This window comes from Urocitellus parryii, chromosome X (assembly GCF_045843805.1).
Source record: "Urocitellus parryii isolate mUroPar1 chromosome X, mUroPar1.hap1, whole genome shotgun sequence".
Classification (NCBI taxonomy): domain Eukaryota; kingdom Metazoa; phylum Chordata; class Mammalia; order Rodentia; family Sciuridae; genus Urocitellus; species Urocitellus parryii.
In genome coordinates, this window is record NC_135547.1 from 118,424,394 (window position 1) to 118,451,001 (window position 26,608).

At 42.5% G+C, this 26,608-nt stretch overlaps 1 protein-coding gene and 1 non-coding gene across 2 annotated transcripts in view; both read left to right on the forward strand.

Annotated features, from left to right (window-relative positions):
* Rs1 (retinoschisin 1) overlaps positions 1-26,608 on the forward strand; it is a 31,523-nt gene that overhangs the window by 851 nt on the left and 4,064 nt on the right. The window contains exons 2-6 of the mRNA XM_026396767.2: positions 1-191; positions 13,442-13,467; positions 14,547-14,649; positions 24,234-24,375; positions 25,754-25,949. Coding sequence (XP_026252552.1) covers positions 1-191; positions 13,442-13,467; positions 14,547-14,649; positions 24,234-24,375; positions 25,754-25,949 — 658 coding nt within the window. The remainder of the gene's footprint in view (positions 192-13,441; positions 13,468-14,546; positions 14,650-24,233; positions 24,376-25,753; positions 25,950-26,608) is intronic.
* Positions 10,446-10,531, forward strand: Trnam-cau (transfer RNA methionine (anticodon CAU)). Its single transcript has one exon. It is a non-coding gene; the product is annotated as a tRNA-Met (tRNA).

A 26,608-nucleotide genomic window follows, 5' to 3' on the forward strand; every position in this document is an offset into this window, starting at 1 on the left:
ATCAGCATCTTTTCACTTTGCAAAACTGAAGCTCTACACCCATCAAGGGAGTGGTTACTTCATTTTTCCTTCCATCAATTTTTTAGGAGTGCTGGGAAATATGAACCCTGGGCTAAGCACACATGCTACCATTGAGCCACACCTGGAGCTCCTTATCAACCCGATTCTTAATGGCTATGTAACAATGATAGGTAAGTATGGCAGGCACTGTTCTAAGTGTTCTATTTTGGTTTTGCTATACTGGGGATCAATTCTAGGGTCCTGCACATGCTAAAGCAAAGCTCTACCACTAGACCACCCCCTACCTAGTCTATTCTAAGTACATTGTATATATCATCACTCCCCACTACCACCCTTACTGGGAATTGAACCCATGGCACTCCACCACTGAGTTATATCCCCAGTTCTATCCCCAGTTCTTATATCCCCAGTTCTTTTTATTTTGAAACAAGGTCTCACTAAGCTGCTGAAACTGGCCTCAAACTTGTGATCCTCCTGCCTCAGCCTCCTGAATAGTTAGGATTACAAATGAACACCACCAGATATTATTCCATTTAAGCCAAAATAACTGTATGAATGAAGCATTATTATCATTATCATACAGATGAGAAATTTGCTCTAAGTTCACAGCAAATGGTAGAACTGGGATTTGCATCCAGTGTAGTTTGGAAATCCATGTTCTTAACCCTCCCAGCTTTACTACCTTTCCTAATTTGCTTAACCAGTCCCCTAACCTTGCACACTTTGATTGTTTTCAGTTTTATTATTATAAGTAACACAGCATTAAACATCTTTGTGTGTAACTGTCTCCCCCACCAAATTTAGTATTTTCCTGAGTGAATAGTATGAACATGACACCAAGTTGCTTTGTGAGAGGTGATTCAGTGGCATTTTCATACCATTCAAGAATGTTAGGACTTATTTGGCAGAAAATTGCTCAAGGTCACCCACTAGAAGACAATAACAGAGAACAGATGAAGAGCTGAGTCTTAGGATTCTAGTTTCCATTTCCCTCCATTCCTTCCCTTAACATTTAAAGATAGAATAAAACCAGAATCTTCCTTGTTAAACCAACCTCAGTTGACATTAGTATTGTCTCTGAGACTTCCTTTTTGAGGCAGGTAACTATGTGGGTTAACTTGATGGGACTCAGCCAAAACCTAAGAACTAAATAGAATAAGATGCTTAATGAGGCTGGTGCTCAAGTTAATCTCCTCCTCCTAGGCAAGCTCCCCACTTCAGGAAGGTAGAGCTGCCGCCAAGGACAAGGGAAAATGCCACGCAAGATAGAAGGCTTCTTGTTATTACTTCTCTTTGGCTATGAAGGTATGTGCGATTCAGCCATTGGCATGTTTAATAATACATAATAATACAATTTAATTTATAATATAGTTGATAAATAGAAATACAACCTGAATAATACAAAAATCACTAATTAACAACACATGTTCATTAAGGTGTTATTAATGAACAACAGTTGTCTTTGTGTTGAATATGATTGTCATTGTCTTGCCACTGGCTTGCTTCTGTTTTTCTTCTTTTTTGATACTGGGGATTGAACCCAGTGGTGCTTTGCCACTGAGCTACATCCCCAACCCTTTCTATTTTTTATTCCGAGACAGTCTCCCTAAATTATCGAAGCTGGCCTCAAACTTGCCATCTTCCTGCTTCAGCTTTCCAAGTTGCTGTGATTATAGGCGTGTGCCACCATGCCCAGCTTGTCTCTGGCTCTCTGGTTCTGTGAGGAGCCTTCTAAAGTTCAAAGGATGTTTAAAATCCAATAGAAAGAAGAAAAGCTCTCTTGGGTTGGGGCTGGGGCTCAGCGGTAGAGCACTCACCTTGGACATGCGGGACCCTAGGTTTGATCCTCAGCACCACATAAAAATAAATAAGTGAAATGAAGGTATTGTGTCCAACTACAACTAAAATATAAATACTAAAAAAAAAGTAGAAAGGGTCTCAGATATTGTATAAAGTAGCTACAAATTGCAATGATTAATGAAAGGCATTCTATACTCTAGAATAGTTTTAGGAATCATAGTGTGATTTTAGAATTTTAATCTTCCAAACTGGTATACTAGGGTAGAAGAGGATGCTATTAATAATTCTGCTGGGACAACAGGTGTAAACCAGGACTGTCCTGAGCAAATTGGGACGTAAGGTCACCCTAGTTTAAATATGGATTAACATAACCCGTCAAGTACCACTGGAATCTAATAAAAAGCATAATCCAACTGAGAGTTAAGAAACCCCAAAGACTCAGTACACTCCATCATTTTAAAATTTCTTAATGTAGCCCTGGTTGGGGTGATGTGCTTAAACAAGGAAAAAAAAAAAGAACTAAAGTCAAGTCTCTAAAATGTCATCCAATTGAACTTTTAAATTCTCTCTCAGTCTTAGAAATATTACTCTCATCTCTCTCTCAATTCTGAAGTAGCCATCCACTCAGAACTCCTTGTCGGGTTCATTTGGATAATAGAAACTGAATGTCTTCTTTGCAGTCATTGTGTATTTGCGAGTTTTATAGGAAATAAAGAAGGAGGGCAGAGAGGGGGAGATCCCTCTTCTCTGCAAGTGACCTGGTAGACAGACAAGATGAAACACACAAGAAGCATCGGGGATTCCTGGCTGACATTTTCCTTCCTACTCTTTCACTGTATTTTATTGATAGAGAATCCACTTTCATGAATCCCCAGTCTTGTGACTTTTGTTATTTAGTCACATTTCTCAGTATTTGGAAAGACTTGAGAAAACATAATCCCAAAGTCATTTTGAAAACCCCAAGATATATTTCTTTCTTTTTTTAAAATATTTTTTTAGTTGTTAGTGGGCCTTTATTTATTTTTATGTGGTGCTGAGAATCGAACCCAGTGCTCACACATGCCAAGCAAGTGCTGTACCACTGAGCCACAGCCACAGCCCCCCCAAGATATATTTCTAAATAGGGATTGTTTTAACCAATTTTCTGTTGCAAGGGTTTTTCCTCCTTGCAATTCAGAGGCAGCAACTTGTTCCAATAACTTTCATTCCTTGGTACCTAGCATAAAACCTAGGGCTTTGTGCGTGCAAGGCAAATGCTCTACCACTGAGCTACATCCCCCTTGTCCCAGTAATTCTTAATGCTTTAAGATGCTTTGGGGATTTTGTTTTTCTTTTACTCCTCGCTCTTTGCTCAACAAGATCTGAGTCGAGGATTAGATCCAAATACTTAGGATTCTCAGACACACACGGGGCTCACCCTTAGATTTCTCCTTTTCATGGTTGGCATTGAGATTCATTTGTTTCTCTGTCCAAGAACCCATGCTTGAGTATGTGTTGTGGGCAAACATTTTGAAAGAACTTGACATGCCGGGCGGATTCTTGTTGCTTTCACAGTGCTGAGTCTGACAACCCTGCTCCATGACCCCCAAATGCGAAGAAGTCCTCTAAAAGTTTACCAATACATTTTAAAATTAGGCCTTGATATCAATAATAAAATGGGAGGCACAAAGATAACACTCCATCTCATTCTATTACTTACCAATTTTTATTCAGGGGTGGGGAACTCCAGAAATGTCCAGGAAGAGCAGAGATACCATCTGTCCAGGTGGAAGGGAATGCAGTCAGGTAGGAAGGCTTACCCACCTAACCCAGGCCCTCCATCCTCACACCACCTGGAAAGAAACCAGCCAGCCAAAAATGACCAGCATGGTTTGACAACTTCCCGTGTGCTCTCTCCTGAGCCAGAGGGATACTCCAGGAGACAGGAAAAATACAGGACACAATTACTGTCCTAAATCAGTTTAGAATCCAGATGGAGATATGGCCAACACACAGAGAAAAGATGTATTCCATTGCACAACTGGGAACCCAAAGACAACGATTCCTTATCTAATGTACTCTTTGCTGTTTCTGTTGTTCCACGGTGGTGGCTCCTTTATGTAGTGAAATGAGGTCAATGGATTGACTCTGCTTATGCACTGGATGAAGGTTCATTTGGGAATGCACACATCCTCATGGTAAGGCCCCATCTATATCATAGAACTGTCAGGATTCTTTTTATCTTCCATTGCACATTTTGGATTCTATGCCAATATGATTTTTAAAACATCTATCCTATTAAAACACATTAGTCCATGACTTGGTCATGCTTATTGTATAAAAACAACAACAAAGCTCTCCAGCTCCATCTTCCATATGAATGTGTCCCCTTTGCTGGTATGCCAGCCATCAGAAATTGCAGATTTTTGTGAAAAGCAGCTTTATTGAGATGTAATTTACATACCAGTAAAGTCATTCTTTTAGGGCTGGGGCTATAGCTCTGTGATAAAGTGCTTGTGTGAGGCACTGGGTTTGATTCTCAGCACCACATATAAATTAATAAAATAAAGGTCCATTGACAACTAAAAAATATTTTTTAAAAACTTCATCCTTTGTAGGGTGTAATTCTATCATTTTTAATATGTTTACAGATTTGCGACACACACATTCTAATTTTAGAGCATTTTCATCACCCCAAACATTAACCAATCACTCCCCAGTCTCCAATTTCCCCCAGCCTTTGGCAACCATAAATCTACTTTATGTCTCTAGACATTTGCCTCTTCTGGATATTACATTAAAATGGAATGGTGCGACATGAGGTCTTTTTGTCTTTTGCTTAGCATATGTCTTTAAGGTTCATGTGTGTTGAAGCATGAACAATAATAGAATTACATATGAATATGCCTGTTGCTGAAAATAGTAACACATTCACACTAGGAGCAATTTCCTTCTTTCTTCTTCCCAAGAGGAACATTACTGCAGCTGACTGTGTTTCTCCTGTGTCTTATTCTTGTTTCTCAAGTAGAATAGAAGCTGGTTACAGACAGTTTTTATCATTCACAGTTTTATGCTTTTCTCCTTACTTTCGTGTTTCCATGGGAAAGGATGCTCTGTATTTAGTGATACCCAATCAAAGAAACTAAAATAGTCTATGTGTGTCTCTAAACGTACTCTTTTTCCCTTGCAAGGGATTTTTGGAGAAATAGGCATGCCTTTCTTGAATTTTCTTGCTGTGGGAACAAGACTTTCCCCAGTGGAGTGGCTCTTGGGGCAACAGGGTACAATGAGCTCATATTGTACAAATCAAAGATGGGCAAGTGGCAGACATCTCACATCATGTGGGAGAATCACAAAAACAATCGAGTAGGCAGAAAAATATGCAACTACATAATCAAAATCTTTTACTATGTTCCTATTAAAGGCTGATTTTTTTTCTCATTCCAACAATGTTGTTTTCTGGTAGGATAATTGTTATAGTCAAAAAATGCTTTTGCTCTTGTTCTTTAGCTTTTATTTTTTGGTGATTAAATCACTTAGGGGGGTGCTGCAGCAGCCAGTCGCTGTTCCCTTGGTGAAAGTGTTTCCTGTAAAATGCTTGTTGTTCCTTCTCTCTCTGCTCATTTCCATAAGGATCTGGCACCTCAGAATCTCAGGCTGCCTACAGACAAAAGCTTTCTGGGGAGGGGACCCTGGGAGGAAAGAAAGGCAAGGAACCAACCCAAAATCTGCTGGAACACAGTCCTCTCCACAGGTAGACTGAAGCTGAGTCCCCCTCCACCCCCAACACCAGTCTTCCTTTTTGCCTTCGGCTTCATTTCTGCAAAATGTGGAAACGGCTCCAGTACCTGCCAGTGAACATGGAGGAATACAAAAGTCCCTGAAAGCCATATCAAGACTCATTTGAACCCTGGGTTTGCTTAACTGTAGCTGAATAGACCCTCTTCAGTGACAGATGTGCCTTTGAAATTGATTTAGTTAATAAAGCCACAACATCAGTGACCATCACCTCTCACCTTTGGTCCCTCCAAAAGAGAGTCTTGATTTTTTTTTTTTTTTTGATACCGGGGATTAAACCAAGGGTACTTAACCATTGAACCACATCCCCAGCACCCCCCCCCCTTTTTTTTTGTGACACAGTCTTGCTAAATTTTTCAGGGCCTCACTAAATTGCTGAGGCTGGCTTTGAACTTGAGATCCTCCTACCTCAGCCTCCAAAATGGCTGGATTACAGAGCCACTAGGATTATAGGAGTGCACCCCAACACCCAGCCACACCCAGCATCTCTTGAAGATGAGGGTTGAACAGAGTACCTCCTGGATTCACAACCCCCAAGTCAACCAGATGCTAATTGCTCATTTACTCTGTATTTGTTGATGACAAACTATGAGACTGAGGTTATGTGCTTATGTAGACATTAACTCTGAAAAGCACAGAGCATCACCCTGCCTTTCTGCACTTCCCCCTGATCTCCAAAAGCTTGTATCTGGCTGTTCACTCAATCTTAACATCTGGGTGTTCCTTAGGCTTCTCAAATTTACTGTGTCCCAAAAGGAACATCCTCTACCCCATCCTCCCTGAATCACTGTCCCCACTGGAATCTCTTCCCCTTTAGTAAACTGCATTTCTAAGATCCCACTTCGCAGGCCTCAAGCTTCTCTTTCTTTCACACTGCACATATAATCTGTCAGCAAATCCTATCTGCATGATATTTTAAGTACAGTCAGCAGTGGTCGTTTCTCATCACTCTATTGCCATTATCCTGGGTCAAACCACCATCAGTTCTGGCCTGGAGGACTGTACTTGCCTCACAACTAACTGGTCTTGTTTCTACCCTTAACCCAATCAGTCTAGCCTACAACATGGTGCTAGAGGAAGCCTTTGAACCCACAGTCAGTCATGTCCCTCCTCTCCCCAAATCCCTCCAAATGTCTCACTCAGGCTAAATGCCTAAGTCCTCCATCACATGGCCCACAACACCCTGCACAAACTCCACCCACCCCCCTTGGCCCTTCCCTGACCTCATCTCCTAAAACTTTCTATGCTCTGGTTTCAACCTCAGAGTCTCCTCGTTTTTTCCAGAACAGGCTGAACACACACCCTCAAAGGCTTTGTACTTGCTCGCCCTCTGTCCTGAATGCTTTGCTCCAACATTACCTTTCAGTGAGGGCTTCTCTAAGCCAAAAAGTACCAGCCCCTGTCCCCTCCCCCTAAGCAACTTTATTTTTCAACTTGATGGCCCTAAGCAACTTGATTTTTCTCCATAGTAGTCATCATTATTGTATATGCTATATATTTTGTTTGTTCATTCATTAATTCATCCCCTCCAACATACACACACCATGGGGCAGGTGCTCTATGAGTACAGGTGTTTTTCCTGCTCCGTTCTACTATATTGTTGGGCCTGGAATATAGTAGACACTCAATAAATATTAGCTGAATGAATGAATGCTCTGAAGTAAGTCATTATTAGCCGTCTTTTATATCAAATTCTACAATCATACAGGTGCTTACATAAACCTGTGAACAAGAACACGATGGGAACAAAAACCAGAGCAGGGGCTGAGTTGGGGGACAGAAAAGGAGATAAGCAGGCAGAGAAGTTGCTGGGGGCAGGGGGGATTTGAGGCAAAAAAAAAATTCTTTGAACAAAGGGCATCAAGTACAGAGTGCAGAAGATAAACTTGGAGATATGTTGTTATGTTCATTTTAGGGATGAGGAAATGGAGAGATACTACTGAATATCAGAGGTGGCACTCCGACCCTGTCAGGGCGACCTACCAAAGGGTTGAACAGGAAGAATTTCATTATGTCACATTGGCAGCAGGGAGGATGGATGAGGCAGCAGCTGTCTTTAACAGCAAGTGTATCCAGGGGAGCTGGGCGTGGTGGCACATACCTATAATCCCAGGAGCCCAGCAGCTTGGGAGGCTGGAGAATTGCAAGTTCAAAGCCAGCCTCAGCAACTTAGGAATGGCCCTAAGCAACTTAGCAAGACTCTGTCTCGAAATAAAAAAATAAAAAGGGCTGAGGATGTGGTTCAGTGGTTAAGTGTTAAGTGCCCCCTGGGTTTAATGCCAAGTAATAATAAAAAAAAAAAAAAAAAAAAAAAAGAAAGAAAGTACCCAGGGGAGGGGGTAGCCTAAAAGCAGGAAGTGGAATGGAGAGGACAGAACACCCTCAGTAGCCATTGGATGTGGGGGTTAGGAAACTAAGATGAAACCCAGGTCTCCGAACAGAATGGTAGGTGGATGGTGGAGCTGGTCACCAGGATAAGAAATAGAGCAAGAATGGTCTGAGGAAGGAGCTATATCAGTTCAATTTTTTTAAAAAAAAATCCTTCTCTACTGGACACAGTGGTGTATGCCTGTAACCCCAACAATTCAGGAGGTTGAAGCAGCAGGATCACAAGTTGGAGGCCATCCTTGGCAAGTCAGTAAGACCCTCAGCAACTTAGCAAGACTCTGTCTCGAAATAAAAGGGCTGGGGATATATCTCAGTAGCAAAGCACTACTGGGTTCAATCCCCAGAATAATAACAACAAAAAATCCTCATTGAAGTATAACAAACACAAAAGAATACATGTAAATATATAGCTCAGTGAATTTTCACCACTGAGCATGCCCATGGAACAAACATCTGGGTTAAGGAATGTATCTTGACCAGCCCCCATTGAGGTTCTTCCCCACCACTGCCTGCCCCAAGTGCAACTAGTATCCTAATATCTAATGGCATGGATTATTTTTGCCTTATTTTTGTTCTTATACTTTTAAAAATATTCACATGGTGTATCTGCTTTAGCATCTGACTTTTCACTTAGCATTGTGAGATGTATCCATATTATGTCATGTACTTACAGATTATCAATTTTCATTGAAGTATAGTATTCCATTATAAGAATATACCATGATGTATTCACTCTACTCTTGATGGACAGATAAGTTTTTCCAGCTTTGGGTATTACAAATAACTGCTGTGAATAGTCTTGTACATGCTTTTGGTTTTTTGGAGAATATATATATATATATATATATATATATATATATATATATATTTCTGGTTGGTAACCATTTAGGAGTGGAATCACTAGATTATAGAGCACATATATGTTCAGCTTTAAATTGTCCAACTGAGTGAGGTGTGGTCATGCATACCTGTAATCCTAGCAGCCCAAGAGGCTGAGGTATAAGGATCATGAGTTCAAAGCCAGCCTCAGCAACTTAGTGAGTTCCTAAGTAATTCAGTTAAGACCTTGTCTCTAATAAAATATAAAAAAGGGCTGGGGATGTGGCTCAGTGGTTAAGCACCCCTGGATTCAATCCCTAGTACCTAAATAAATGGCCAAACCATTATCCAAAGAGGTTAAACTACCTTATGCTCCAACAGCAACATATGAGAGTTTGGGTTGATCCCTAGCCTTCCTTGCCAATACTTAGTTGGGTCCAGTTTTAGACAGCAAGGGACATCTACAGGGAGATACTCAATCAGCCATTCAGTGCATGAACTAGGTTTAGCATCATTTACGGGGTGGACTAAGTCAAGCTCTCAAAGGAAACAGGTTATCCAGAGAGTAGAAACAAAAGGAAAATGTGAGGGACTAACAGTACCCAACATAGCAGTGTGAAGACAGAAGGTCAATGTTGGGAAAAGTCCATTGGATTTGAAAATACATTATTAGTAACTTTTGCCAGTACAGAGCTTTGTACCACAGAACTCTCCTAGTCTGTTTGGTCATCTATAACACAATATGTAAACCAGGTGATTTATAACAATAGAAATGTATTTCTCAGAGTTCTGGGCCCTAAGCAACTTAGATTGTCCACGATCAAGGTGCTAGCAGATTTCATGTCCAGCAAGGGCCTGCTTTCTGGTTCATAGGTGATACCTTCTCACTGTGTCCTCACATGGTAGAAGAGGCAAGCTAGTTCTCTGGGGACTCCTTTATAAGAGCACTAATGCCATTCATGAGGATGGAGCCCAATCACTTCCCATAGGCTCTGCCATTTGATGAATAGGTTCAAGTGTGAATTTTGGAGGGACACAAACATCCAGACCATAGCAAGTACTAAGGCAGATGTCCACCAAGATGGCGCTCCCTAACCTTCATTGCTACCTGAGAGGATCAATTCAACCCATAGCAGATGAATAACTAGTGGAACAAGGGCCTAGGAGAGACAGGAGTGTGGTGGCCAAAGGTGTGGGCTGGCCCCGAATCTTCCCAGGCTAAGAGATATGCTCCCCTGACTCCCAATCACAGCCTGTGGGTAACATGGAATGTCACCTTGTGCATCGGTCTTTCTTCTGAACGTACCGAAGACCCTTGTCAGCACAGTGAGGCTTCTATTTCAGAAGGCCCAAGCTCCAGTAGACTGCCAGACTCTCAGTGAACACACTAAAGTGGTCACAGAATGGGTAAAAATGTATTTTTTCAATGATAGCTTTTATCATTATGATGGAAGAGATGAGACTCTCAATCTAAAAGCTTTTTGTGGGCATCAGATTCACTTTTTAAATAGCCAAGTAGTTAAAGGAAGGACTTTTACTTCCCATTTTCTACACTGAGGTTTTGTTTGGCACTTTTATAATAGGTAATGCTGCTTTATAGTCAGAAAAGAAATAAAAGAATCTGGTCAAAAATGGGAAGTTGGGGGGCTGGGGTATAGCTCAGTTGGTAGAGTGCTTGCCTCATATGCACATGGCCCTGGGTTCAATCCCCAGCACCCCCCCCCAAAAAATGGGAAATAGGTGAGCTGGAGTTATGGCTCAGTGGCAGAGTACTTGCCTAGCATGTGTGAGGCACTGGGTTCAATTCTCAGCACCACATAGAAATAAATAAAGGTCCATTGACAACTGAAAAAATATTTTAAAATAAATGGGAAATGGAGCTTTGGTGCTAACCTGGAGAAAAATGACCTTTTCCTCACTCATTGTAAGGTTCATGGCCAAGACTCCCTATAACAAAGACAGACCAGTAAGAGAAAATCATAGAAATTTACTTACTAAGTTTGACATGGCACAGGAGCCTTCAGACTCTGAGCTGGGAGTGGAGCAGTGGTAGAGCACTTGCCTAGATACTCAAGGCTCTGGGTTCCATTCCAAACAATACAAAAAAAAAAAAAAAAAAAAAAACCTAGTGGTGCACACCTATAATCCCAGCAGCTCAGGAGGCTGAGGCAGGATGGTCACAAGTTTGAAGCCAGCTTCAGCAACTTAGTGACGCCCTAAGCAACTTAGTGAGACCCTTTCTCAAAATAAAAAAGGTCAGAAATGTGGTTTAGTGCTAAAGCACCCCTGGATTCAATCCCTGGTACCAAAAAAAGAAAGAAAGAAAAGGAGGGAGGGAGGGAGGGAGGAAGAGAGAAAGGAAGGAATAGGGAAGTCTGTATACTTGAATGGATAGTCATGCAGAAGAATAATTGGAAAACAAAAACGTATGATATAATGGTAATAAACTGGGGGGAACTTAGCAAAGCCTGTTCAGATTCTTCTTGGTATCCCTGTTTGTGACATTCCTTCCTTCTGGGAATAGGGCAGAACACCTGTCAAATGATGGTGTCTAGTAGAGAAGGTCAGAGAGTGGCCTTCCTAGGTTTTATGGCTTGTTTCAGAGGAGGAGAAGCAAGGGAAATTTTAGTTTCTATGGCCCACTTCAGGGGAGAAAGAAGTGAGGAGAATTTATGTGACTCATTTCAGGAGCAAAGGGACAGAAGATCAATGGGACCTTCCTGCTTCTGTAGTTTTTTCAATTTCCTTCAGCTTAAATACTCAATCTACCAAGGGACTGTATTTGGGGGTAGCATTTCCTGAGCCCTTTCTGAGCTTTGAACCAGCACTCTCCAATGGAACTTTCTGTGATGATGGAAATGTTCTGCATCTGTGCTGTCCATTACAGTAGCCCATGTGGCTATTAGTCACTTGAAATATGGGTAGTTCAATTAAGGAATTGAATTTTTTAAAATTTTTAAAATTGTAGACACAATACCTTTATTTTATTTATTTTATGTGGTGCTGAGGGTTGAACCCAGTGCCTCACATGTGCTAGGCAAGCGCTATACCACTGAGCTACAACCCCAGCCCAAGAAATTGAATTTTTAATTTTGTTAATTGATTTTAATGGCTTTTTTTGTTTGTTTGTTTGTGTGGGAATTGAACCCAGGGATGCTTTCCCACTGAGCCATCCTTTTTAATTTTTTAAATTTTGAAACAGGGTCTGGGGTTGTGGTTTAGCAGTAGAGCACTCGCCTAGCATGCGTGAGGCACTGGGTTTGATCCTCAGCACTACATAAAATAAAGATATTGTGTCCACCTATAACTAAAAAAATAAAAAAAAAAAAATTTAAGACAAGATCTCACACTAAATTGCTGAGGCTGGCCTCAAACTTGCAATCCTCCTGCTTTAGCCTCCAGAGTCTCTGGGATTACAGGTATGTGCCACCTCACCCTGGCAATTAAAATTACTTTAAATTCCAATGACCACATGGAAATTGTTGCTATTGCACCGGACAGTGAAGCTTTAATCAGTTTATACTAATATACACAAACTCTTTTCCTTTTAATATACACAAACTCTTTTCTTTTTATTATGTATTCATTCTCTTTATTTGTACTCCAGAGATGATAGTTTATATCAGTTTTATGTTAAATTTTGTATGCTTTCAGTTTTCCCATATTTTTATATAGTATTTACACTTTAATTGTGGTTTGGCATTCCCTGTAAATTATAGAAAAACCTAAAAAGGAATTTCTAAACAATGTCCCAATCCTAAATAATCTAACTATGACATGGTAAGGGAACTGGGTATCAACTCCTGAGTAGTACATTAGACAGACACCAGGAATGAGGAGGAGGAGGAGGATGATGAAAAAGTAATAAGAGAAAACCTAACACTGTTACTGTTAAATAGAAAAGGAAAGCAAGACACAACATTATTTATAGAGTAGCTTGTCAAATATGTTTTTTAAATATTTATTTTTTGTAATGGGACACAATACCTTTATTTACTTGTTTTTTTGTGGTGCTGAGGATCCAACCCAGGGCCTCACACGTGCTATGTGAGTGCTCTACAGCTGAGCCACAACCCCAGCCCTCAAATATGTTTTAAAAATACACATGAGGGCTGGGGATATAGCTCAATTGGTAGAGTGCTTGCATTGCATGCCCGAGGCCCTGGGTTCAATCCCCAGCACCACAAAATAAATAACTAAATAAATAAATACACACGAAAGGGCTGAGGATAGAGCTCAGTGGTAGAGCGCCTGCTTAGCATGCATGAAGCCCTGGGTTCAATCCCCAGCACAGAAGAAAAAGGAAAAATGAGAAAATTTACACTAAACATTGTTGACTTTGGTGAAGAAAAATATAAATGGTCTCTCCTCCCCTGCTTGACTACATTAATATATTTTCCAAAATTCCATAATGAACAAAAATAGTAATTAGCATCCTGTTGTGTTTCACTTTACTGTCCCTAGTTTCTCAGCATCTGTGGATGTTTTTCCTGGCAGATAGGTGCTTAGCTTGACTTCTTTCAGAAGGAGCTTTGTTAACTTTCACATGATTATTTTCCTTTTGCTTCTGTGTAATGAATAATATTGTCAAATTGTTGTTTTCTTAATTTCATTTTTCCTGTCTTCTTTTGCTCAGCCACACTGGGATTATCATCTACAGAGGTATGTCACAGTTAGAAGGCCGGAATGTACATGGACACAGCTTTTGAAGCCCCCATGCTCCTGAACCTAGGAGAACTTACCACTGAGCTTGATACATCCCCAGCTCTTTTTATTTCTTATTTTGAGACATCTCCCTAATTACTGAGGCTGACTTCAAACTTGAGTTCCTCCTGCCTTGGCCTCCCAGGATGCTGGGGTTATAGGCATGTGCCACTGAACCCAGCTTGCTTTTTAAATTTTCTTAGACAAGATTAATATATAGGACTATCACCCCACCCCACCCCTACCCCCATGCTGGAGATTGAACCCAGGGTCATGCTAATGCAAGAGCTCCACCACTGAGCCACACCCCCAGCAAGACTGGCGCTTTAATGAGAGAATAACAGTAAACCAGATCTTAACTCAGAATGCTCAGTTTTGAATCCAGTGCCTTTATGTATTCTAATTGTGGGGCTGGGGGTTGATCCCAGGGCCTCCCACATGCTAAGCAAGCATTGTACCACTGAGCTTCATTCCATCCCAAATCCAGTACCTTTAAAAATTGGATCCCTGGATAGGAACCTACAGAACATGTAAAAAAGTCCAACCTTGCATTGGGTTGAAACACAGCCATGCTCATACATTTATGTATTGTCTATGGCTACTTCCAAACTACAATGGCAGAATTGAGTACTTCAGAAAGAGACCATTTGGTCCACAAAACCACAAACATTTACTGTTTGGTCCTTTGTGGACAAAGTATACAGACCCCTGTCTTAGAGAAAGGCATTCATATTAATCAGAATTAATATATAGGACTATCACCAAGCCCTCAGAGGGTGAACACCGCCCTCTACATGGATATGTCTGAGAGATTATTAGCTGGTCACCCATGGCCACAGATATTTGTTTACTTAGAATCAAAGATGAGTGGCAACAGTAGATGTTCAGGCTGGTAACAGTTTTGCCACTGTAACAAAACACTCAGACAATATGTAAGGAAAGAACATGATCTTTGAAAATAAGCTTTCCATGGGCACTGACCACAGTTACCTTTGCCTGCGAGTTTTCTGACTTCCTGTTCCTCTGGCTGCGTGCAGGATGAGGGTGAGGACCCCTGGTATCAAAAAACATGCAAGTGTGATTGCCAAGGAGGAACAAATGCTCTGTGGAATGCAGGCGCTACCTTAGACTGCATACCAGGTGAGTGTTACTCTTCTTGGTTCACCATATTGGAACAGTCCTCAAAAACACCCTATTGCTCCTCCTTTCAATCTGGCTGAATTACCTCTGCTCCCAACAACACTTTGCTCTGCGTTCTCTCAAGAGCTTCACACTGGCTGCTGCTTCCACAGACTGCACTGATGTCATTGTTCAAAAACAGCTTCCTAGATCTCTACCTGGTCTGACTGAAAACGGATCCAACTTTCAATGAAATTGATTAATGGAACTGACTGAAAATAAATCAATGGCAGGCAGCATTTCAGAACTCTGGAACTGCCACTTGGTTCTTTATCTGTCCAATGGAGGGGACAGCACTGGGCATGGATATTCACTGCTCACCAAAACCACCATGTGCCTCTTCCCTCACATTTTCCAGCCTCCTTGCAGTCAGGTGGTACCATCTGAGTAGTGGCAGCCAAGGTGAGCAGGCCACTTTCCCAATGAGGCATCACAAAGCTAGCATGCAACTTTCCACCACTAACTACATGCCCGCCTCATTGTCCATTTCAGAAATAAACTTTTATTGAAACACAGCCATGCTCATACATTTACATATTATCTATGGCTCTCCCTTTCCCTGCCATGAAAACAACTGTTGACATAGTGGTTTTCTTTCTCCCCCCCCCCTCCAGCCTGATCCCTGGATTATTAAGTAGAGCAGAACCCGCTGCTTACCCACAATAGATGTCACCTAAGTGAAAAATACACCTGTTATGTGAAGCCTCTGAAATTTCCGGGACAATTTGCTCTGCAGCTAATGTAGCCTATCCTGATGAATATGAATGCCTTTCTCTAAGACATACTTTGTCTACAAAGGACCAAACAGTAAATGTTTGTGGCTTTGTGAACCAAATGGTCTCTTTCTGAAGTACTAGATTCTGCCATTGTAGTTTGGAAGCAGCCAGAGACAATATGTAAATGTATGAGCATGGCTGTGTTTCAGTAAAAGTTTATTTGTAAAATAGACAATGAGGTGGGCATGTAGTTCAGTGGTGGAACACTTGCCTGACCTGTGCAAAGCCCTGGGTTCTGTCCCCAGCTCCACAGAAAAACTAAATAGAGATGGTGAACCAGATTTGGTTTAAGGGACATAGTTTGCTGACCCTTGCTTTTTTGTTGTTATAGATGGACACAATACCTTTATTTATTTTTATATGGTGCTGAGGATTGAACCCAGTGCCTTACACGTGCCAGGCGAGCACTCTACCACTGAGTCCCAGCCCAGCCCCTGACCCTTGCTCTTAAGGGTTGTTATGAAGAATAAATAAAATGAGCCATCTCAGTATCCCGTGTTGGACTTGGGAACCTGTGTGTTGGGGGTTGGGATAAGGAGGCTGAACGCAAGGACCTTTGTTCAGTTTTTTTGTTGTTGTTGTTGGTGCTAGGAATCTGGGGTTTCAGAACCCAGGGGGCTGAACGCAAGGACCTTTCTTATGTTTTTTGGTGCTGGGGATCGAACCCAGGACCTTATGTATGCAAGGCAAGCACTCTACCAACTGAGCTATATTCTCACCCCTGAACATAAGAATTTGTGTATGCTAGACAAGTGCTCTACCACTGGGACATATCCCTCCACCAAGCTATAGCCAAAAGAATAGCTAAAAGTCTGGCTTTCCTTTCTCTTTCACCCTCTTACCCCAGCTTCTGCCTCCAAGGAAGGGCACTCATGCTCTGGGAAAGAATTGCTTGGGCAGTCCCAGCAAATATGTCCATGGCTGGGGGTCTATTTTGTATGAAACTGGTCTTGCCACCATCCCTGCAGTTAGGACACTGCTCTCCAACCTCATTCACTTTACATAATTGCCTGAGTAGCTGCATGCATTGTCTGTGAGCCTCTTCTCATTATTTCATTAAAATTTGCATTAAAATAGCAAATTGCAGAGCTGGGGGGATAGGGTACAATGGCTTCTATTGCCCCCTTTTTCCTATTTACTTAAAAGGAATAGGAAGTCAATTTGAAACTCAGTTTGTTCCCCAGGAGAACAGTGGGGCCCATGAGGAAAGCAGGAAGGCTATTTTGTTCACAGGCTTTTCCGACAGGAGGTCCCATTGTGCTCCCTGGCAGGAACTACTGCAGCCAGTAAATGTTAGTGTAATTGAAGGGCCCTCCTTAATCATCCATTTATAAATCAATTTAAACCTCTCATCGAGTGCCTATTAGGTGCAAGGCACTATTAGGAAGACAGAAATGAAGGTCTTGACTCCACCTTGGAGAGATTTACTAGTTAGTGGAAATAAATTTTTTCACTAGAGACATGAGACCTCCTGAAATTCCACTTCAAGAAAGTTCTAAGAAGAAACTGGAAAGATAATTTATGTGGGTTGGCTGCACTGACTCCATCAATGTAAAACTGAGAAGGGCCTAGTGTTAGAGGGCCTAGTGTTAAAGAGAACCCTGGTCCCCAAGGTATCTCCCCTACACAGTTGACATGAATTTGAAGTTCTAAAATGAGAAACATTTTAGTTTAAGTGTTCCCCTCTCCCACTGTTTTTTTTTCTTTTCTTTTCTTTTCTTTCTTTGCCTTGCTGGGGATGGGAGCCAGGGCTTCATGCATGCTAGGCAATTGCCCTACCACTGAGACACATCCCCAGCCCTTATTTTTGTTTTTCGAACAACAAAGATATTTTCGGGAAGAAAAAAAAAAAAACAAAAAACCAAAAACCCACAATCTCAAGTGTTCAGTGGTTGATCCTTTGTGTTAATTGGTTCCTTCATGAATGAGATGATTCAGGGCATCAGGACTAGCCACAGCTTCCAGAAGTCACTTGCCCATCCATGCCTCAGATTATCATCGGAATGTCAAGAATCCTGTTTGGTCTCTCTGGATCCTGAGATTGAGTGCTTCCATCACAGATGGCCTTGAGAGAGAAGAACCTAGAAATCACAGAAGAACAGGGGGTCACTCAGACCTTGGGGGGAGGGGGCAATGCAGAGGCCACAGGTGCACAATGGTTGTTAATGCCTGGGGGCCCCACACATGGAGCAGAAGGCCAGGTGCATTATGGCCGCCTAAGCTTCAGCTAAAGCTATTAAAAAGACTAACACTGCCTTTTCCACAATTGAACCAAGATTACCCTGGCCCTCTGAGAGTGGGGTTTAGGGTAGGGAAGGTATTCAAAAGCATAAGAGTTCCAGTGGTTTGCTAACACTTTCATTCTAGATTTTACATTTTATAACATATTCAAGCATATACTCTGTTCTATAAATATTCTGTATATTTTATCATTCTATATTCTACTATATTGTCACATATATTCATGTCTAATATCTAGGCACAATAATATTTACAGCCCTCTAGAATCTCTTCCCAAGAATATCCTTGAACTATGTTTGTTTTGTTTCCATTTTGTTTTTCTTTTCTGGTACTGGGCATGGAACCCTGGGGTGCTGTTCCACCAATAAATTCTGTTATTTAGAGACAACAGGGTCTCACTCTAGGTTGCCCAGGCTGGCCTTGAACTTGCAATCTTCTTGCCTCAGACTCCAAAGTAGCTGGGATCACAGATGTGTACCACAACCACCTGGCCTCTGCATTTCTTTTCATTTATTTATTTATTTATTTAGTGTGTGTGTGTGTGTGTGTGTGTGTGTGTGTGTGTGTGTTTATATATGTATATGTGTGTGTGTGTGTATATGTATGTATATATATTAGTTGTAGTTGGACACAATACCTTTATTTTTATTTGTTTTTATTTTTTTGTGGTGCTGAGGATCCAACCCAGTGCCTCACACGTGCTAGGTGAGCACTTTACCACTGAGCCACAACCCCAGCCCCCTCTGCATTTCTTTACATTAACTCCCCCCAGCGCCCCCCCCCCCCCGCCCCCATGCCCAGGTGCTGAGGATGGAATCCAGGGCCTCCTAATGCTAGGCCACTGCTCTACCACCAAGTACATCCCCAGCCCTAACCTTTCTATTTTCGGTATGGGGGGATTGAACCCAGGAGTGCTTAATCACTGAGCCACATCCCTAGCCCTTTTAATATTTTATTTAGAGACAGGGTCTCAATGAGTTGCTTGGGGCCTTGCTAAGTTGCCAATTCTGGCTTTGAACATTCTGACCCTAAACATTCTTTTTAAGCATGCCTGGCCATCATGCCTACAAACCCAGAAAGCATTGACTGAATAAAACAGCCCAATACATTAAGTAGACATAGCCTGGATTACCAACACATTACAAATATACATTTTTCATCTAATTATCAAGAGCCACTTGAGCCACAAAAGATGCAGGTTTTTCCTTATGAGTAAAATGAATATAGAAACAATTTAATAACTGCAACAACAAGGTTCCATTGGGTGAAAAATTTGGCAAGTCACTTTCACTGTGTCTGATAAGGATCTCCTTAATGCCTTTGGCAACATTATTTATGCTGCTTTCTAGCTTTTACTCAATTTACAGTTGCTTTTTGATTAGGCCAGAGGGAATTCTCAAGGCTGCAGCAGTTCATTTCTACTTCCCCCTCGAGTTCTGTGCTTCCTGCATCTGCCATTTCTCTGCTTGGCCCCAGCTGTCACCCAAGATGGGATGACTGTATCTGTTTATCCCTTTGTCCATCCATCCAATCAGATTATGTTAAGTGCCTAGTGCATTCAGGCATTCTGCTTGGCTCAGAGGATAGGATGTTGAGAAAGACAGACATGGGGAGCTGACAAAATCACAAGAGGAAGCAATATGTGACAGCTATTACAGTTAGGCAGCACCATGGAGCCCCTTACTCAGCTCAGGGTGGGCAGGGGAAGTGGGTGGTGATCTGAAGGAGGTGAAGGTGGCAGGAAGCCTCAAGGGAAGGTGCCAGACTCCTCAGGCATACCTAAAGGAAGGCAGAGAAGGAAGAAAGGGGAAAAGAGGAATCAGGAAGCACCACAATCATAACTGATGTGCAGTTTATTTCATAGCACACAGAGCATGAGAAATGTCACACTTTGTTTTTCCAAGTGAAAACAAATCCAGTTTCAGTCCTCCCTTGTTATGGCCTGTGAGGAGTCTAAACACAGGTCTTTTACCACTGAGCCACATCCTTAGCCCTTTTTATTTTTTATTTACAGACAGGGCCTTCCTAATTTGCTAAGGCTGGCTTTGAACTTGTGATCCTCCTGCCTCAGCCTCCCGAGTTGCTGGGATTACAGGCATGTGCCCCTACAGTTAGCTAAAGACAGGTCTTTTGAAGGTCCTTTTTCTTCACTTTGAACTACTTGAAACCCCACAAGATTGTGAGGGCTTCCTGGGGGCAGGACATGTGTTCAGGCTGGGTGGCAGGATCCTGGCCTGGCCCTAGGCCCCATTGGGGAGCAGTGGTGGCTCCTTTTCCTCCTGAGCCAAGCTTTCTAAGAATCCCCACATGGTATTCTGAGGCTTCCCATAGCACAGGGCTCCCAGACCCCTCCCTGCTCCTGTTTCTCAGGGGACTACATCCCCACTGAGTCCACCACCATGCGGCTGCTACCTTAACTGGGGGCTCTCACCTTCTCCTCTGGGAGGATCAGCTAATTCCTGTTCAGGCCTAGATTGTCCAACTCCATAAGCCTGAGGGATGCTGTCTACAAGGTGGGAGAATGAAGTGGGTCAGTATAAGGTAGAATGGTGTTGGATTTCCTCCTTTGCCAGAAGGGCGCCCAACTCACGAATGCACCCTATCACTAATATTACCTGCTACTTGTTTGTGTTCATTTGTTTTGCAGTGCTTGGAATTGAACCCGGGGCCTCATGCATGCTAGACAAACACTCAACTATTGAGCCACATTCCTAGCCCCTAATCTGTTACTTTTTGGCCAGGCATGTACTCTACAAACTCTATAGTCTCTAAACATTATTTCACCTTAATCTATTCTTTTTCTTAAGAGTGGGAACCAATCCTGGTCCTCACTGGCTCTAAACAGACCTTCGTGACCTTGAATGCCTATTACAATCACCTGTAGCTTTGTCCTGATTGCCTCCCCACCTCCAGCTGCTCAGATGATTCCAAGGTGCAGCCCAGGCCAAGCCCCACTGGTCTAGAGTCTCTGCCTTGTACTCTGGGGGTATCAAGGAATGAGACTTGGAGCACCACACAGGAGGTTGGACACTGAAGGGCTGTTTTGGATGTACAACACACCAAACTTCTTTGAGTTGCCCGGATGGAAATAATTCCCTGGAAAATCTTCAGGGATCAGTGGGCTGAGACTTGGGATCTGGCAGTAAGGTATAGATTCACAGAGGCCACCTGAGGCCATGATAATGATAAAACTATCACCTGTTGGGCTGGGGTTGTAGCTCAGCAGTAGAGTGCTTGCCTTGCAAGCAAGAGGTACTGGGTTCAATCCTTGGCACCATAAACAAAAATAAAGATATTGTGTCCATCTACAACTAAAAACATTTTTTTTTAAGAAAAAACAACTGTCACATGCCCTGGAGAGAGTGCAGGGTCCACAACTGGATAAACAGCTTTTTTTTCAAACTTTATTTTATTTATTTTTATGTGGTGCTGAGGTTCAAACCCTAGGCGTTGAACGTGTAAAGCGAGTACTCTACTGCTGAACCATAACCCCAGCCTCGATAAACAGGTTTTTAGATCGAAAAGCTAGAAAAGCCTTCCCAGGCCTTTAAGGACATTGCCCCTCTGAGTCTGGAGTCTACTCCTAATCATTAGATGTGGGAAATATGGCAGACAAAAGAGTTGTAAGGGAGTTGCTGGGTCCATGGCTCAGTGGTAGAGCTCTTGCCTAGCATCTGTGAAGTACTGGGTTTGATCCTCAGCACCACATATAAATAAACAAAATAAAGGTCTTTCAACATCTAAAATAAATAAATAAATAAGTAAAGAGTTGTGGAGGGGCAAATAGAGAAAGAGCAAAATGCCAGGCATAAGGTGGTGATTGGGAGGGGTGGTGACAAGGGGTCTTGTTCTGTTACACCTCCTCTCTCTCAGCTGGTGGCCCTGAGCAAAATAAATAAATAAATAAATAAAAGTTCAGTCATCAAATGCTACAAATGTTAAAGATGAAGGGACCTTAGAGATATCTACAGTTAGAATTTTACAGATTAGAAAGGCTGAGAGCTGGGGTTAAGTAACAGCCAAGAGCCCTACTGAGACCCTGCTCTCTGATGCTTTGGACTCACCCCCCTCCTTCAGGTGGCTCAAGCCTGTCTTCCAGGCTGGAAGGAAGTTGGGGGAACTAGAAGAGCGTGGGAGCCCATGGGCACTCAGTCCTCTGAAGCTCCAGCCCACAAAACGCCTTCCCTGGCAGGCTAAGGTTTTCAAAGTGCACTTTGAAAGTGTGCTTGTTAAAAATGCGAAACTCTGGGGATGGAATCCTAGAAACTGCATTCTTAACAAGCTCCCCTGATGATTCTACCATGCAAGGCATGATTGAGTGACCCATAAAAGCACTCCTCTTCTCTCTCCCAGGAATTGACATTATTTTAATAGACTCCCACAGTCTTGGAGACTTGATAAACTACAAATACTGTCCCCTCTCCCCCAGCCCCTCTGAGTTGTAGATGCTGGTGGAATTCCAGCCTATTCCTTTGGTGCGTTACGGCAGAAAAGTTGAGGAGGCTAGTGCTGTCCTGTCTTCAGCTGCTGGAGGCAGGACATGACCCTCTTGGCAGGTACTCTGGAGCCTTAGGATGGCACTCAAGCTTTTGCATGCTCCATTCAGTTTTATTGACTGTTGAAAATTATCTAGAAAGACTTCAGTTCTCCATTTTACTATTACAGATGATGATACCCCAGTAAATATGTCAACTTTTTAATTCCCTCTGGTACTAAGGACTGAACCTAGAGATTCTGTACCACTGAGCTACACCCCCATTCCCATTTTACTTTTTATTTTGAGACAGGACCTCACTAAGCGGCTGAAGCTGGCCTCAAACTTGTGATCCTTTTGCCTCAGCCTCCTGAGTCACTGGGATTACACGTGTGCACCACTGCACCTGGCTACCTCTTCAGCTTGAACTCAAATATACACATGCACACATGGAGGAAATAATTTTTTTTGCCTCATTTGGAGTTTACCATTCACAATCAGAAAATTAGTCAAATGTATTTATATAAGTTTACCCTTTGTTTTCTATAGCAATTCAGTTAAAAATTGGGTTTTGTTAAAGTTAGAGATATCCAAAAGAGTGGCTATTGAATTAGTTTTTGACTCAGAAGGCAAAAAGACTATGGGATAGAGAGTTGCTTAAGAATATCAGGGCTAGCTGGGCATGGTGGCACATGCCTGTAATCCCAGTGGCTTGGGATGCTGAGACAGGAGGATCGTGAGTTCAAAGCCAGCCTCAGCATGGCAGGGTGCTATGCAACTCAGTGAGAGCCTGTCTCTAAATAAAATGCAAAATAGGGCTGGGGATGTGGCTCAGTGGTTGAGTGCCCCTGAGTTCGATTCCTGGTACAAAAAAAAAAAAAAAAAAGAAAGAAAAGAAAAAAGAATATCAGGGCTGAGGGCTCTATAGTTCTTCTTACCCCATGGTAGAAGATGGCTACAGTTACACCAGCTATCAGGTCCTTCAATCTAGACAACTGGGAGAAAGAAGGGGCAAGCAAAACTTGACCACAAATCCCTAGCACACATCTTCTTACATCTCACTGGTCAGAAATTATGTCATGTGGTTACTTCTAACTGCAAGAAAGCCTGCAAACGATTGCCTCTTTAGCTGGCCACATTGCTGTCACCAATAAAATTAAGCCTTTTTAGTCTAAAAGAAGGGGGAAATGGTGGTTGGGTTGGCAATTGGCAGTCTCTGATCAGGTAACCCAATACTGTTGTCGATACGAGGAAACAGCAGATAGCCCAATTTGGGTTATTTCCATTTGGAAAAAGCAGTGTCTTTCAGCTGATCCGTATTCAATAGTCACTCAGGTATACTTCACCTATTTTTATTTATTTTTATTTTTTGCATTAGACTGGTGAGAAAACAGCAATTTACAAGTGGGAAGTCAATATATAATTGCCTTTCTTGCTGGCTCACCATTGTTTTATTCCTATAATTGGCATCATCTGCTGCCCAAGAACAATTAGAGACCCTGATGTCATCATGCAGCATGGCTAAACCTGCGAGCTAATGAGGGAACTGAAGATGTCTGACATTTAAATATGCTCTTTTACCGAGTACCTCTTAGTGTTTAGGTCTCAAAGTTGGTGGAGGAGGAGTATTTCTCAAATCCCCCTCCCCCCATGAGGTTGCCATAGAACCATTTCCCTCTGCTTTTCTGAACGTTGAGTCTCTATGGCAATCCCTTCACTTCATCCTTCATGCTCTTTCCGCATGAGCAGTAAATACTTGAAGGCTTTTGTGAACCTCCTTGCTGACAAGTAAAACATTCTCCATTTCCACACTGCAAACAAGATAAGGTGCTTTGTTACTTCAATCATCTGAGTACTGAGATGTGGTGGTGGGAGGGCTTGTTTTTAATTTTTCTTTTTGAGATGGGGGTCTTGTTCTGTTCCCAGTCTGGCCTTGTACTTTTGGCTTACATGCCACTACAGTTTCCAAGCAGCTGGGGCTACAGGTGTGTACTACTGTGCCTGGCTAGAGGTATGGATGTTTGAATTGAATGTGCGTTGTTTTTCCTTTCCAGAATGCCCATATCACAAGCCCCTGGGTTTTGAGTCGGGGGAGGTCACACCAGACCAGATCACCTGCTCCAATCCGGAGCAGTATGTGGGCTGGTATTCCTCATGGACTGCAAACAAGGCTCGGCTCAACAGTCAAGGCTTTGGGTAAGTAGTGCAGTCCCAGGTGGTTTTCCGTTTTGTTTTTCCCATATACCTTAAAAAAAAATAGGTTTCTCTAATAAACAAATGGCACAGAATGCACTTATTTATTCAACAAATACTGAGTACCTTCCATGTGCCAAGGACTGTGGGTATAGCAGTGGACAGGATGGATAAGGTCCTGGCCTTCAGGAGGTGCACAGTTTAGAGGAACAGACAGACTGTAAGCACATCAGCACACAACCGATTATTCAGTAAGTGTGATGAGCCTTGTGAGGAAAATGAAGAAGGAACTGAGATCTCATCCATTGCAAGTACCAGGGAAGGCTTTTTTTTTTTTTTTTTTTTTTTTTTTGTACCAGGTACCAGGGCACTTAACCACTGAGCCACATCCCTACATCCCTGGCTCCTTTTTAATTTAGAGACAGGGTCTCACTGAGTTACTTAGGGCCTCACTAAGTTGCTGAGGCTGGCTTTGAACTTGCAATTCTCCCACCTCAGCCTCCCAAGCTCCTGGGATTACAGGCATGCACCACTGCTCCTGGGAACCAGGGAAGGTTTTCTTTCTTTCTTTTCTCTTGTACTGGGGATTGAACTCAGGAGCACTCAACCACGGAGCCACATACCCAGCCCTATTTTCTATTTTATTTATTTAGAGACAGGGTCTCACTGAGTTGCTTAGCACCTCACTGTTGCTGACACTGGCTTTGAACTCGTGACCCTCCTGTCTCAGCCTCCCAAGCCACTTGGATTACAGGGGTGCAACACTGTACCTGGCCCAGGGAAGATTTTCTAAGTAAAAGATATTTCATCTGAGACTTGAAGATTGTGTTTTAGTCAGCTTTTTCACTGCTGTGACTAAAAGACCCAGCCAGAACAACTGTAAAGGATGAAAAGTTAATTTGGAGGCTCACAGTTTCAGAGGTTGTAATCCCTTGGGGCTGAAGGTGAGGCAGAGCAACATGCTGGAAGTATGGTAGAAGGAAGCAGCTCACATGATGATCAGAAAGCAGAGAGTTGCCCCTTGCCAAATACAAATATATACCCAAAGTCATACCCATAATGCCCCACCTCCTTCAGCCACACCCCATCTGCCTTCAATTACCATCAGTTAATCTAGTAGGCAATTAATTCACTGATTGGGTAAAGGCTCTCCTAACCCAATCATTTATCCTCTAAACCTTCTTGCATTGTCTCACCCATGAGCTTTTGGGAGCCACCTCACGTCCAAACCATAACAGATGGTCAGGTGAGGGAGGATAAGACGCATGGGTTACGGCAGGTACAAAGACTTGAACTGGGGGATGGTATCTTCTGGTGCTTGCTGGCTATTTGCAGGCACTCACAGGGGAAGGCTCCTGGTGACTTGATGTGTTTCTGGCAGGTGTGCGTGGCTCTCCAAGTTCCAAGACAGCAGCCAGTGGTTACAAATAGATCTGAAGGAGATCAAGGTGATTTCAGGGATCCTTACCCAGGGGCGCTGTGACATCGATGAGTGGATGACCAAGTATAGTGTGCAGTACAGGAGTGATGAGAGCCTGAACTGGATTTACTATAAGGACCAAACTGGAAACAACCGGGTAAGTGGAGCTTACCCAAAACCCATCTTCGGCATACACCGAAGGGGACTCCTCTCTTATCCCTGTGTTGTGTTCGTCACCTTCTGTCAGAGCACTAATCCCATGGCAGAGTGGGTCATCTGTGCTTCTTTCCTGCAATTCAGTTTGATCTTTCCTGGTTGTCGTGTTAGTGCCTGGCAGTTTGTGAATGAATGTTGCTCTTTTATGCAAAGGAAATATTTGTCTGATTTCTATCAGTGCATGGTTGCCTAAAGACCCAAGACTGGCTATAGGGAGTATTGCAAACTCACTGGATCACTGAACACACTTTGCTTCATGGGTTTGGCTTGATCCATTACAGACACAGGTAGATAATCATGCATTTGTATAGATATGGCCTCTCCTTACTATTGATCTGAGATTGAATGCTGGAAACCTTTTGACAACCTAGCAAGTTAGCTGCCTAATCACACTAGTGTTTATTAAAAGGATTCCACCAGTGCAAGAACAGACACTTAAACTTTTGGGCAACCCTATATCCTATTAATCTTTGAAAACTGAGACCAAAGTCTTCTTCATCACAAACTAAACACATTAGATTCCTGACTATAAATATTTGAAATGAACAAAAATGAGTTAAAAATTCACTACCTGTTTGGAAATGTTAAGTATTTTTTGCC